At 43.6% G+C, this 14,079-nt stretch overlaps 1 protein-coding gene across 1 annotated transcript in view; it reads right to left on the bottom strand.

Annotated features, from left to right (window-relative positions):
- Positions 1–13,367: 13,367 nt before the first annotated feature.
- LOC124792249 (RWD domain-containing protein 4) overlaps positions 13,368–14,079 on the bottom strand; it is a 30,164-nt gene continuing 29,452 nt past the window's right edge. The window contains exon 4 of the mRNA XM_047257925.1: positions 13,368–13,675. Within this exon, the coding sequence (XP_047113881.1) occupies positions 13,487–13,675 (189 nt within the window). The 3' untranslated portion in view covers positions 13,368–13,486. The remainder of the gene's footprint in view (positions 13,676–14,079) is intronic.

Genomic DNA, 14,079 nt, shown 5'->3' with positions numbered 1-14,079 from the left:
CGTGGAGAACTGCAGTAGACGGCAAAATCTTCAACAAAATGGGAACCGGAGATGCCCGGTGGGAGACAGGCCATGAAAGGGTTAATGGTGGTATCGAAGAGGAAGACACTCAGAACAGAACCCTGACGCACACCATTTTCCTGCATAAAGGTGTCCAACAAGGGAGAACGCAAATGCACCCTGAAAACTCCACCTTTTAAAAAGACATGAATGGAACAGAGCAGGCGACCACGGAAGCCCCATGTGTAAAAAGTACAGAGGATACCATTTCTCCAGCAGGTGTCGTAGGCCTTCTCCAAATCAAAAAAACATGGACACAGTCTAGGATTTCCGTGGAAACCATTCATGACATGGATGGACAAAGTAACAAGAAGGTCAACTGCAGAACACCGTGCTCGAAATCCACACTGTGCATTTGTCAGTAAATTGCAGGACTCGAGCCACCATACCAGATGGTCATGAATCAAGTGTTCCATCATCTCGCAAATGCAGCTGGTAAGAGAGATGGGGCAGAGTAGCTAGAAGGAAGGTTTTTGTCCTCACCGGGCATAGGTATGGGTATGACAGTATGGGTATGCCGGCATCTGGGAAATGTGCCCCTGCCCAGATGCGGTTGTACGTGTCAGGCAGCAAGTGCTTGCCCGAAAGAGAAAGCTGTAGCAACATCTGAATATGGATGGCGTCTGGCCCTGTGGTGGAGGATCAGGATGAACTGAGAGCATGATCAAGCTCCCTCATAGTAAAGGCGGCACTGTAGCACTCAAGATTCGGAGAAGAGAAGGGTATTGCCCGAGCCTCCTCCGCTTGTTTCCGATGGAGGAAGGCAGGGTGATAGTGGAAAGAGCTCGAAACTTACGCAAAATGGCAGCCCAAGGTTTTGGAGATGACAATAGGGTCCACGATGACATCATCAGCTACTGTCAGGCTGCAAATGGGGGAATGGATCTTGGTTCCAGAGAGCCGTCGGAGGCTGACCCACATGACAGAGCTAGGGTGTGGAACTGTTAAAAGAACTAGTGAATGAAATCCAGCTAGCTCATTTGCTATCCCGAAGAATATAACTACACAGTGCATGCATCAGTTTATAATGCATGCAGTTTACAACTGCAAGATGATGGTTAAAAATGCAGCAAACACGTCTCCGTGCATGAACTGCATCGTAGCATGCCTCACTCCACCAAGGGACAGGACACGACGTGGTAAATACGGAGTGTGAGGAACAGAAAGTTCTGCAGCAGTAAGGATAACTTTGGTGAGATAGTTGACCTGGTCATCACAACTGGGGAAATCTTTCTTTGAAGGTCGCCAGTGGAGAGTAAAGCTACCAGTCAGCCTTGGTAAACTGCCATTCGGGCATGCATGTGGATGGGGTAGGAGTAAGCAAATGGACAGCACACAGGAAATGGTCACTCAAGTAGGTGTCAGAAAGAATGGACCACTTAAGACAATGGGCAAGTTGAGCAGTGCTACAGGGTATCTCCAAATGAGAATAGGTGTGCAAAGAGTCGGAAAGGAAAGTGGGTGCTCCAATGTTAAGGCAGAAGCGGTTAAGTTGGTTAAGAAGGTCAGCCAAGAGGGCACCTCTCTGACAGGTCCTGGGAGAACCCCAAGAGGGATGATGCACATTAAAGTCACCCAGTAGCAAAAATGGGGGAGGTAGCTGCCCAATACACTGAAGGAAGTCTGCCCTGGTTATACTGATGACGGAGGGACATAAATGGTACAGGAGGAAAAAGTCAGGCGGGGAAGGAAAATGCGAACTGCAATGGCTTGAAGACGGGTAGTCGGGGAGATTGGTTGACTATGAAGGCCATCCTGTGTGAGCAGCACGACGGCCCCCTTGAGATTGAATGTCAACCTCAGGGGTAAGGTCAAAACAAACTGGTAAGACATGTGAAAGCTCAAAGTCATCGTGGGGGCGCAATTTCGTTTCCTGAAGGCAGAGTACAAGTGGATGCTGCAATGCAAAAAGCAGCCGTTAATCCTCTTTGTGGGACTGAAGGCCACGAACGCTCCTTTGGAGGACAGTCATGAGGAGGAATAGATGTAGGTGTGTGTACTCAGCAGCCGCTGAGTGACAGCCGGTGTAGAGTTGCTACTACAGGGCACAGAAGCAGGAGAATCTTGCTCTATGGGGTCCACAGAAGCATTGGCTTGCTTGTGGAGTTGGTCCATGGAGTCCAATGCTGAAAAACGGTTGGTGGTGCGCAGCGGTGTGACTGAGGCCAGCCGGGCTAAGGTATCACGTGGTGACACCATCGAAGAGGATTTTTGAGTTGGCAAAGGAGAAGACCGTTCGCCTTTGGTGGACTTCTTCGAGCCCTTCTAGTTAGAGGAAGACTAGAGTGGTATTCGAAAGGAGGGATGGAGGAAGTCTTCACGAGAGTACTCCTCCTGTCCTTTACGGTGGGGGGATGGCAATGCTATCTTGACACTGTGCGATTTCACAACCTCAGAGCTGAATTAGATGATGACAATTGGTTTGTGGGGTGCTCAACTGTGCGGTTATCAGTGCCCGTACAAATTCCCAACCTTTGCTCATTCCAAACTCACCACTTGCATGAATGATGATGAAATGATGAGGACAACATGAACACCCAGCCATCTCAAGGCAGGTGAAAATCTCTTACCCCGCCAGGAATCGAACCCGGGACCCTGTGCTCGGGAAACGAGAATGCGACCATGAGAGCACGAGCTGCAGACAGCTGAATTGGAGGCCGCATATCTGCCTGGCCACGTACTTCATGGAGAGTGGGGTAACAAGAACACTGGATAGTGCACTTTTTCCTTTACCCGGATCTCTTGGACAGCCCGCTCATCATTATACATGGTACAATCCCAATAGGCGGCAGCATGGCCACCATTGCAGTTGATACAGCAGGGAGAAGGAGGTGGACGATCGCCCTTATGCACATCCCTACGACAGGTTACACATTTGGCTGGATGTCGACGAGACGCTCTAGTGTGGTTGAAATGATGACACTGGTAGCAGCACATCAGGCTCGGAATGTATGGCTGGACTGTGATAATTTCATAGCCTGCTTTGATCTTGGACAGAAAAACCACTGTACCGAATGTGAGAGAAAGTGTGTGGGTGGGCACTAAGGAGGAATCTACCTTTTTTTATCGACCTTCAAGCAGCCTAGTGTTAATGACAACCTGGGAAGAATTCAAAGTTCTATGAGCCTCGACATGAGCAGGGTAGCTGTGGAGAAGTGAGGCGACAAGCAGTAGTTGTGCTCGAGAATCAGAAGTAGTCTCCAAAAGCAAAGTGCCATTCTGTAAATGAGAGTAGGATTTCATAGAGCTGGCAACTGATCAACACCTTTCTGAATAATAAATCGATTTACTGTGAAGAAGGACTGACCGTCTTCAGTACGTGAGACCTTGAGGAACCGTGGTGCAGCGGGAGGGGTCTTTGCATCATTAGCCACATTATGTTTACATTTCGTTGATGTTGATTGTGAAGATTATTGACTTATTGCAAGAAAATCCCAATGATTGCCAGTGACTCCAATGGCGCGCTCCTTCCAACTGGGGGGGCGCCTTCACAAGGGGTGCACTGTCATTGGGTGATTGTTCACACCTCAGGTCACACCTCCTGAACACCTGAGAGAGGGACCAATTGGAACTTTGGGAAGGTTGCAGCTCAGTCATCACGCCTCCCTGGGCCTGGCCTGTACCTGGGGGTACGTGTGAACTATATCTGTTGATCCGGGGCTGGGAATTATGCGTTATCTAGTCACCTCTTAAATATTGGATGCATGGGCACAGGGAGAAAGAAGAAAAAGAGGAACCTCAATGGCTGAAGCGAGGAAGGTGACGAGAAGGGAAAAAAAGAAAGGAAAAAGGAGCGAAAAACAATGGCAAGACTGTTCTTACGCCAGCGACTTACAATGCCGAACATTCCCAATAACACCCCAGACATGTTGCCCAAGGGAGGGGAAAAAGAATAACAACAGGATAGACATGCATCACAGAAGGGAAAAAATGCTGCTGAGTCTGGGGACCTGTGATAGCCAAGCAAGAACGGGAGGGGGGTTTCTGGTGAGGTGTTTTCCATCAGCAGTTACAAAGATGACTGCGTGTGGGACTCCGCCTCTGCCTTCTTTTGCGTCCTGCACTCTTGCCTTTTTTCCCCATGTGTCATGGAAGGACTACTACTTGCAGAAGGATGACTCTGATACTCACCAATCTTCATTTGGGCATTTAACTTGGAGGAAATAATGCAAGAGCATGAGATACTCCTTGCTTCAATACTTCCAGAAATCTTCTGCTGATTTTTGACAGTGTCTGAACTGTCTCATCAACTCTTATGATCAGTGGCTCGAGTCCTGTCGGCAGTGTCATAAATCTCTTCCCTGCAGAGAAGCATGCTGGAGTGAGTATATCTCCTTCAATTTGAGAGATGGGACTAGAGTTTAGAGCAGCTTCAATACTCATGAGCACAATCGGTAGCCCTCCTTCATCCATACTGGGGTGTCCGAGTGCTTTTCGGAGAAATATTTTGGTCGAGTTGACCATTCTCTTCCAGAATCCTCCCTGCCAAGCTGCATGTGGGGCTATAAACTTCCAAGTTATGCCATGCCAGTGAGATATCAGTGGCTCTTATCAGCAGAGATGATTGTCCACTATTCTGTTATCTCTTTGTTGGCTGCATGTAACGTTTGGGCATTGTCACTGTAGTTGGTTGGTGGATTGCCACATTTGTCAATAAATCTTTGTAATGTAAACAAGAATCAATCTGCTGATGCACTGTACTAGCTCTAGTTAAGAGACTCTAGTCACAGGACTGGTAAACAGTGCAGTATATCATTTTGTTTCAGTACTTCTTACTTTGATGTACAATGGCCTTGCAAAATCAATGCCGGACATTTGGAAGGATCTGTGCAATGTTACCAGGTCAGCTGGTAGTGGAGCTTCTGTTATTTGACTGGAAACACTGCATGCTATTTTACATGAGAGGCAGCAATGAATAACTTCCTTTGTTGTTTGACAGGAGTGGCTCTGAGCACTATGGGACTCAACTGCTGAGGTCATTAGTCCCCTAGAACTTAGAACTAGTTAAACCTAACTAACCTAAGGACATCACAAACATCCATGCCCGAGGCAGGATTCGAACCTGCGACCGTTGCGGTCTTGCGGTTCCAGACTGCAGCGCCTTTAACCGCACGGCTGACAGGAGTGTACTACCCAGGTGGAGGAAAGAGACTCTGTAACTGCAATTCTAACTTTAAGATGATGTAAATGAATAAGAGTATCTAGGATTAAAAGCTTTGTAAAGTGATGGTTTCCATCCAGGATAAGTGGATGGATTCCTCTATGGTTAATGGAGCTGATGACCTAGATGCAACAAATCCTCATCCACAATGGAGTTAAGACTCTTCAATTTTTTACCCACTGGGTAGTGGAGTGTTTTCCTTCAGAGCTTTGTGCTCTTGGAAAAAGCATAGTAGTTGCTCAGCCTTGATCCACTTCATCAAGACATTGCTATTTCTTCAGTGTGAATTTATCTTGGCAGTAAGTTTTATTTCCAGAATGAGAACATGGGCTGTGACTATCTGTAGTTTCTCATGGGAACTAAATCTTTCGATATCTATCAGTGGTGGTTGTGTCCCTGCAAAGAGGACCTGTGGATCCAAATGCAAGTTTTTAGTTTGCAGCAAAGAAGAGACAGTCATTTGGCAAGCGACAGGGCTGTTGTGAAAACCAAGGTGGGCCATGCCACCATTTGTCCATTATGTATAAGATTTGAGTCATTCCTCCTCTTGACAGATGATCTGCAGTATTGTCTCTACTTGGACAACGTCTCCACTGGGATTGGGCGGGGTACCTATGAATTTCGATGGCCCTGTTGCATACAAAAGTTTTCAAAGTATTGGGATTACCCTGTAGCCAAGCAAGTGTCACCTTGACATCAACCAAAAGAGTTACTCTACTTATCTGTGGGTTGGTAGCCTTGCAGTAGTAACATAGAACTCTCATCCTCATTAATGCTGCCAACAGTTCCAGTCACTGCAGTGTAACCCTCTTCATGGGTGGTAGCCTGCTTTTGTTACACATCATATGGACATGAGACTCAGCATCTACAGTGCACCTGACATACAAGACCACACCATAAGCTCACTCTGAAGTATAATAATAATAAAAAAAATTAAAAAAAAAAAAACATGAATGCCAGTGCTTCCACCTTCAAAGCTTTGGATCTGTCTTGGGACATGCCGATGCCGGGCTAGTCGTCACATCAAACCTTTCTACTGTTTACTTGCCTGCACTGCAGAACTAGCAGAAACAGTGTCATGTCTTGACAGATCATTTCTACTTCAACATTGCTTGCATTCAGACACATATACAAATGATGAGAAGTTAGACATGCTACTTTTATGTGGCAAATGTCAAAGAAATGCTGTTGAAACAGTATGGTGGTACAGGGATGTCTATCCTGAACATGACTGTGTCACATTGGGCACCTCCACGAATTATTAGGTCACTAGAGTGAACAGGTAGCTTCATCACCACCAGCTGATGCATTGTTGCAGTGTGCGGGAGCTGCCACTACGTTGGGACGGGTAATCCATTCATCCCCATTTTTGTGATGGATGAGGTACACAATATTCACCCCCTTTTTTTCTAAATAATTATCTGCATTTCACCAGTAACACCAGCAAAGCTTGGGTCCTCCTCCCAACCTACACTAATGTTTTTAATGACTTAAGGTAACATGTACACCTGAGGATGTGGCTATAGGTCATGACTTTTATTGCAAGGTGTATTACCACAGCTGCATAGGTACCTGGAACCCACAGGTGTTTGTAGGACAGCTTATTAGCCAGATTAGCATATTTCAGAGCCCTTAAAAATGCCGTCTCACCCACACTTGACAATACAAAAATCAAACAATGGAAAATCCAGGATCGAATGTAACAATAACAGAGAAGGAAAGTTGCTACTCACCGTACAGAGGAGATGCCGAGTCGCGATAGGCACAATAAAAAGATTCACACAATTAAAGCTTTGGGTCATTAAGGCCTTTGTCAACAGTGTACACACACACACACACACACACACACACACACACACACACAATGGCTGAAAGCTTTAATTGTGTGAATCTTTTTATTGTGCCTATCGTGACTCAGCATCTCTGCAATACTTGACAGTACAAATATAATAGAGGGAAACATTCCATGTGGGAAAAATATATCTAAAAACAAAGATGTAACTTACCAAACGAAAGCGCTGGCAGGTTGATAGATACACAAACATACACACAAAATTCAAGCTTTCGCAACCAACGGTTGCTTCATCAGGAAAGAGGGAAAGAGAGGAAAAGACGAAAGGATGTTGGTTTTAAGGGAGAGGGTAAGGAGTCATTCCAATCCCGGGAGCGGAAAGACTTACCTTAAAGGGAAAAAAGGACAGGTATACACTTGCGCGCGCGCAGACACACACACACACACACACACACACACACACACACACAAACAAACACACACACATATCCATCAGCACATACACAGTCACAAGCAGACATTTGTAAACGCAGAGAGTTTGGGCAGAGATCTTTTTATGTGTAGGTGAAGGATTAGGTGGGTGAGGGCAATGGATTGTTCAGTTTGGAACTGGTATAGGGACTGATGGAAAGAAGGGTTACAGCCAGAGGTGGGAACTTTAAGTGTGAGGCCTTTGGGGGTAATGCCAAATGTCAAACAAGCCAGAAAAAAAAAAAAAAAATAAATAAATAAATAAATAAAAAATAAAAAAAAATAAAATAAAATAAAATATGGGAGCGTAATCTGGCTAGGGCGAAGGCATGTTTGCGGAGGGAATGTAAATAAAACTTAATGGGGTCGTTGTGGGGGTGTTGTGAGGGTGACATGAGACTGAAGTGAAAACGAAAATAAAAATATATGGGGAGAGATAAAGGTGAACTAGAAAGGAACTGGAGATCTAGTGTGAAAAAAGGCGAAAAAGTTTTGGTAAAAGCTTGGCTATGTTGATCCTGTGGTGAACTTGGGTTGGTAGACAATGATGTGCACAAAGGTTAGGTGGTTGTGTTGCCGCCAAACTCTTTGCGTTTACAAATGTCTGCTTGTGACTGTGTATGTGCGGATGGATATGTGCGCGCGCAAGAGTGTGTACCGGTCCTTTTTTCCCCCTAAGGTAAGTCTTTCCGCTCCCGGGATTGGAATGACTCCTTACCCTCTCCCTTAAAACCAACATCCTTTCGTCTTTCCCTCTCCTTCCCTCTTTCCTGATGAAGCAACCGTTGGTTGCGAAAGCTTGAATTTTGTGTGTATGTTTGTGTTTGTTTGTGTATCTATCAACCTGCCAGCGCTTTCGTTTGGTAAGTCACATCATCTTTGTTTTTAGATATACTTGACAATACTATAGATGTAACTAACAAAGTATGTGGAGTGGTATTAGAGCTGAAAATAACTATTTGCGCCTTACAAGGAGACTCTTGGCATGGTCACTATTGTGCGGACACTACGCTTAGCAGGCAGATGCGAGCAAAACAAACGAAACTTCAAATGCTTGAAAGGTGAGGAGCAGTGGGGGGAACAAGCTCTGCCTCCCTCTCATAGGTCAGCCAGCCTCAACCCATGTTCTTTGTTTCTGCGAAAGCAGAACTGACACACGAATCACCAGTCCCTACTGGTGTCATGATAATCATACACAAACCCTGTGATGACCAGGAAAAGAAAGTGCTACGCGCAATACAAAGTGGAGTGCGCGCAATACAAAGTGGAGTGCACAAAACATTTGGTAATGGCTACCGCATAATTGCTTGCTGAGATTGCAATGTCACAAATGAATCCATATTTCAGAACATATTGCTCCTAAATTGCTATGTTACACTTACTGTAATTTTGCACAATATCAACTTTCACTAATAGACATAGGAACATACTTATTTCTTTCACAATGAAGTTTCTAATGGCAGAGTCCTTGCATCAAAATTTCTCTGCTCACTTGCCGCATCAAATATGGGTAACATTCTGCTGACTGAGTGTTAGTCTCTGACGAACATGATGATTGATATCATTGAAAGCTTGGATATTTTTAAATCCGAGCTTTCACTGATATCCACCATCATCTTCAGCAGGGACTAAAACTTACTAGTTTTCAGATGTTAAGTTCCATGGCAGAGTTCTATGTTGCCATATGTAGCGTGTGTGTATTCGTTGTGTTCATATGTAGGTGTGCTCTACTTTGCAGATGCATTCTTCTGTACATTCTCTCTCAAAATTGGGCTTTACAACATGTTGTGTATGCCAGTAACCAAAAATTGGTTACTGTTTAGATATTTATATGCAGAAAATATAGTTATTTTAAATCGTCTCTTATGAAATAGTTCACACATAACAATTCGCTATAAAATAGCATATATTAAATAAATTCACATTTGAGGCAGAATTCGCATCTATATTTGCATTTATCACAAATGCAATTTTTCAGCTTTCTATTCATGGCAATGTGCCAGAAAAGGAAATTTTCATTTTCAAAATATTTCATGTTTGAGTGTACCTGCACGTGCCCCAGTTGGTTGAACAGAATCAGTGCAGTGTCATGGGCTGAAGTGGAGACATGCCAGAATGGTAGAAGACCCTGTCGTGTTTGGATTTGCCTCTGATCACAATGCGAATAAAGTCGCCCAATTTGTTGGTGTGCCATCACAGATGGTCAAACATGCCTGCAAGGAATAATGTAACATGGCATAACAGCAGTGATCGTAGTAACTCCTCCCTCTCATCCTAGTGTCTGAGTGAGCCACTATCCCTTTCTAAGTTTCACCAACTTAACCCCTCTCCCCCTAAGAAAGAAAACATTTGTTCTGAAAACTAGAAAGTGTGTAACTTTAACATTTGTCTATTTGCAATGCTACACATTTTGCCTCACAGAGGGAAGTACTGGATAGCAATCCTGTCTCATAATTTATTAGTTTTCTTGACTGAATTTTCCTTTGATATATAGCACATGTCAAAAACACTAATAAAATTCACACAACCTTCCAGTTACATGGCTGTGGTAATCAGCACGTAAATGTTTGCTGTTTTGGAACTGCCAAGAGCAATATGGTTCAATCCAGAGTGTGCAAAAGCAATTTACTGTTTTTCCAACACATAGGGTGAGTCACCTGATCTCTTAACATCAAATGTATTACTGGGATTCACTAAAGAAACAGAGTATTTTGCTGCCTGCTCAATGCTGGTAACTAGATACTGCAATTCTGAAGCAACCATTCCTCGTTACACAGAAATGGGCGATGGCCCTAACTTTCTTGGGTAAATAAATACACAGCTTTACAAAATTTCATTTAAAAGCCCATGAAAGAAGTGAGAAATGTGCTAAATTTTAACACCAAGACTTTTGGAACACTACAGGTTACATATGTTTACTTTACACAACAGATCAATTACTTGTACTGAGAAATCTACTACACTTGGGAGCACTGAAAATCGCAGCTGGGATGGGCAAGCCAATTCCCACTCCCCTTGTCTTCCCTTCATTCGTAAGTGTCACTGAGAAGCCTTTGGCCTAGTCCAGCTTGGTTAGTGAGTCTAATCACATACTGTTGCCACAGTGTAATTTCTACCACAGGTGCTGTATGGGAAGAATCTTAAGAAGCAATGTCTATTAAATTATCACCTATCATTAATAACATTAGTATGGCAACACTGCACTTTATTTATGCTACTGCTGGCACAACTTTTTTACCGTTTGTCAGATTTGGCCCATAAGATCAGGCTCAAAGGGTTCTGACTTGGGACAGCTGAGGTGTTAAGGTGAGAACGTTAGTGTGGGAAGTATGCAGAAAAGGTGGAGAGTCCTGTCTATATTTGCCCCTCCATCTGTCAGTTTCATTGCCCCTAATACAGAGTGATTCAAAAGAACTTTTACACACTTTGTAGGCGTAATGTATGTATCGAAATAAGAGTGAAAAGTTTAACTTTTGTCTGAAACTGTTTTATTTCTGAGTTATGATTCACAATGTCGTTTGTGGCAGACATTACACAATGAACCAATACAGGATTTTGGCGTGTTGCACTCTTCCACATACTGACTGATGTTGCTTTGTCGACAGTCCCCTTGCACGTTTCAAAGTATCTCAGAGTTGCTTATTCCGGCAACTGGACAGGTTGTGCAGGACGAGATGCCTGGCTCACCACATTTCCGGGTGCAACTGTGCAGGAGGAGGTGAACGGAGCCTGCAACATTCTGACAGCGGAAAAGAGTCGGGCACATTACTGCCTTCTTCTTTATGGACATCATTTTGAACATGTACAGGGCTATTACAAATGATTGAAGCGATTTCATTAATTCACTGTAACTCCATTCATTGGCATATGGTCACGACACACTACAGATACGTAGAAAAACTCAAAGTTTTGTTCGGTTGAAGCCGCACTTCAGGTTTCTGCCGCCAGAGCGCTCGAGAACGCAGTGAGACAAAATGGCGACAGGAGCCGAGAAAGCGTATGTCGTGCTTGAAATGCACTCACATCAGTCAGTCATAACAGTGCAACGACACTTCAGGACGAAGTTCAACAAAGATCCACCAACTGCTAACTCCATTCGGCGATGGTATGTGCAGTTTAAAGCTTCTGGAGGCCTCTGTAAAGGGGAAATGAACGGGTCGGCCCGCAGTGAGCGAAGAAACGGTTGCACGCGTGCGGGCAACTTTCACGCGTAGCCCGCGGAAGTCGACGAATAAAGCAAGCAGGGAGCTAAACATACCACAGCCGACAGTTTGGAAAATCTTACGGAAAGGGCTAAAGCAGAAGCCTTACCGTTTACAACTGCTACAAGCCCTGACACCCGATGACAAAGTCAAACGCTTTGAATTTTCGGCGCGGTTGCAACAGCTCATGGAAGAGGATGCGTTCAGCGCGAAACTTGTTTTCAGTGATGAAGCAACATTTTTTCTTAATGGTGAAGTGAACAGACACAATGTGCGAATCTGGGCGGTAGAGAATCCTCACGCATTCGTGCAGCAAATTCGCGATTCACCAAAAGTTGGCATGTTTTGTGCAATCTCACGGTTTAAAGTTTACGGCCCCTTTTTCTTCTGCGAAAAAAACGTTACAGGACACGTGTATCTGGACATGCTGGAAACTTGGCTCATGCCACAACTGGAGACCGACAGCGCCGACTTCATCTTTCAACAGGATGGTGCTCCACCGCACTTCCATAATGATGTTCGGCATTTCTTAAACAGGAGATTGGAAAAGCGATGGATCGGTCGTGGTGGAGATCATGACCAGCAATTCATGTCATAGCCACCACACTCTCCCGACTTAACCCCATGCGATTTCTTTCTGTGGGGTTATGTGAAAGATTCAGTGTTTAAACCTCCTCTACCAAGAAACGTGCCAGAACTGCGAGTTCGCATCAACGATGCTTTCGAACTCATTGATGGGGACATGCTGCGCAGAGTGTGGGAGGAACTTGATTATCGGCTTGATGTCTGCCGAATCACTAAAGGGGCACATATCAAACATTTGTGAACGCCTAAAAAAACTTTTTGAGTTTTTGTATATGTGTGCGAAGCATTGTGAAAATATCTCAAATAATAAAGTTATTGTAGAGCTATGAAATCGCTTCAATCATTTGTAATAACCCTGTACTGGAGTACACCTGCAGTATGTAGGTGTGTTGAATTTCAGGTGCCTTTGTGTCATTAGTTTCTGAGAAGAAAAAATCTTCCTGTTGTGTTCTCTACTCCAATGCGTAACTCTGAAGTAAAGCAGTTTCAGACAAAGAAACATTAACATTTTACTCTTACTTCGATGCATATGTTACACCCATGAAAAGTGTACAGTTAATTTTGAATTACCCTGTATAATACCAGAGGGTGTGTTCTGATTCTAGCAATGTCATCCTTTCTCACTGTTGCATCATGTCTATCTTAGAGGACCAACCTTTCCTTGTCACCTCTAGTTCTTGTTTTTCAAAATTTACAGTGATGTTCTGTATCTGTTAGTTTTAATTTTTGTATTGCGAGACAAACTTCGAGGACAATAACAATGGCGAGTATGTCACTCCCTCTATGACAGAATTCCAAATGCTTGCACTGAATGCAGCAGAAGTTAGTTGTCCTCCACAAGTTTATCAAAGCCTTCAGTATGTTTCTCTTGTCTGTACTGTAGTAAACACTTTGGAGCATACTATAAAGGAGTACCATAAATCAATGGATTCTTCATACTGTACCAGAAATTTAGATATGAACATACTCCACACTATTATACTACTGGTTCATACAAAAGGCAATTAGCAGGACAGCACTGTGTAGTGCACACAAAAAGTAAAAACTTCATTCTTGCAGTTCATGAAAAGAGGATTAAAATTAATAAAACAATGAATAAAAATTGTTAACATTTTTATTCAACAAATATTTCGGAACACAACGTTGCATACCCTGTTTGCCACTAGCTGTCTCACTGCAGTGTATGACTGGAAGCATTGCTAGCCTCTACTGCTTCTACGAGCCTGTTGAGGGAGCTAGGGTCTCAAGCTGTTTAGGGCCACTTTGTGATAAGTGTTTCACAACATCTACCCAGTCCCATCCACGAGGGCGGTCGCCTTTTGCATCAACTCTGTCCCACTGTTTTCGTTTTTGAGCCTTGCTAAGCTGCTCTTTCTTCACTGTTTTCTTGATTACTGGACTGTCCTAAAATAAAATAAAAATACTGTGAAAATACGTTCATAATTAACGAGCATCATTCAGAAAAGTGGTTTGCAACTCAATCATATCATTACACAATATTTTCCAATACAACTAAAGATAAATAAAATTAACAATACAAATTTGATTTCTCATAGTCTGAGCCAAATAGTTATTACTTAAAAAAAGGAGAACTGGTAATTGTTGCCCTATTACACAAAAATCTATTAAAATGTGGCATACTGATTACTATACACCACAGGATAACCTTTCTAGAAAAACATTTCATGTAACTTACTATCATGTTGTATTCAGAGATGTTTGATATTGCCACATTACACCTGACTGGAATGCCACGATGAGATGGTTTAAACCCATTGCACCTTAAAGTCACTTATCCCCAGTTGCAC

The sequence above is a fragment of the Schistocerca piceifrons genome, chromosome 1 (assembly GCF_021461385.2).
Source record: "Schistocerca piceifrons isolate TAMUIC-IGC-003096 chromosome 1, iqSchPice1.1, whole genome shotgun sequence".
Lineage (NCBI taxonomy): Eukaryota > Metazoa > Arthropoda > Insecta > Orthoptera > Acrididae > Schistocerca > Schistocerca piceifrons.
Note: the sequence above shows the minus strand (reverse complement) of the source record. Positions and strands in the feature narration are given on the sequence as shown.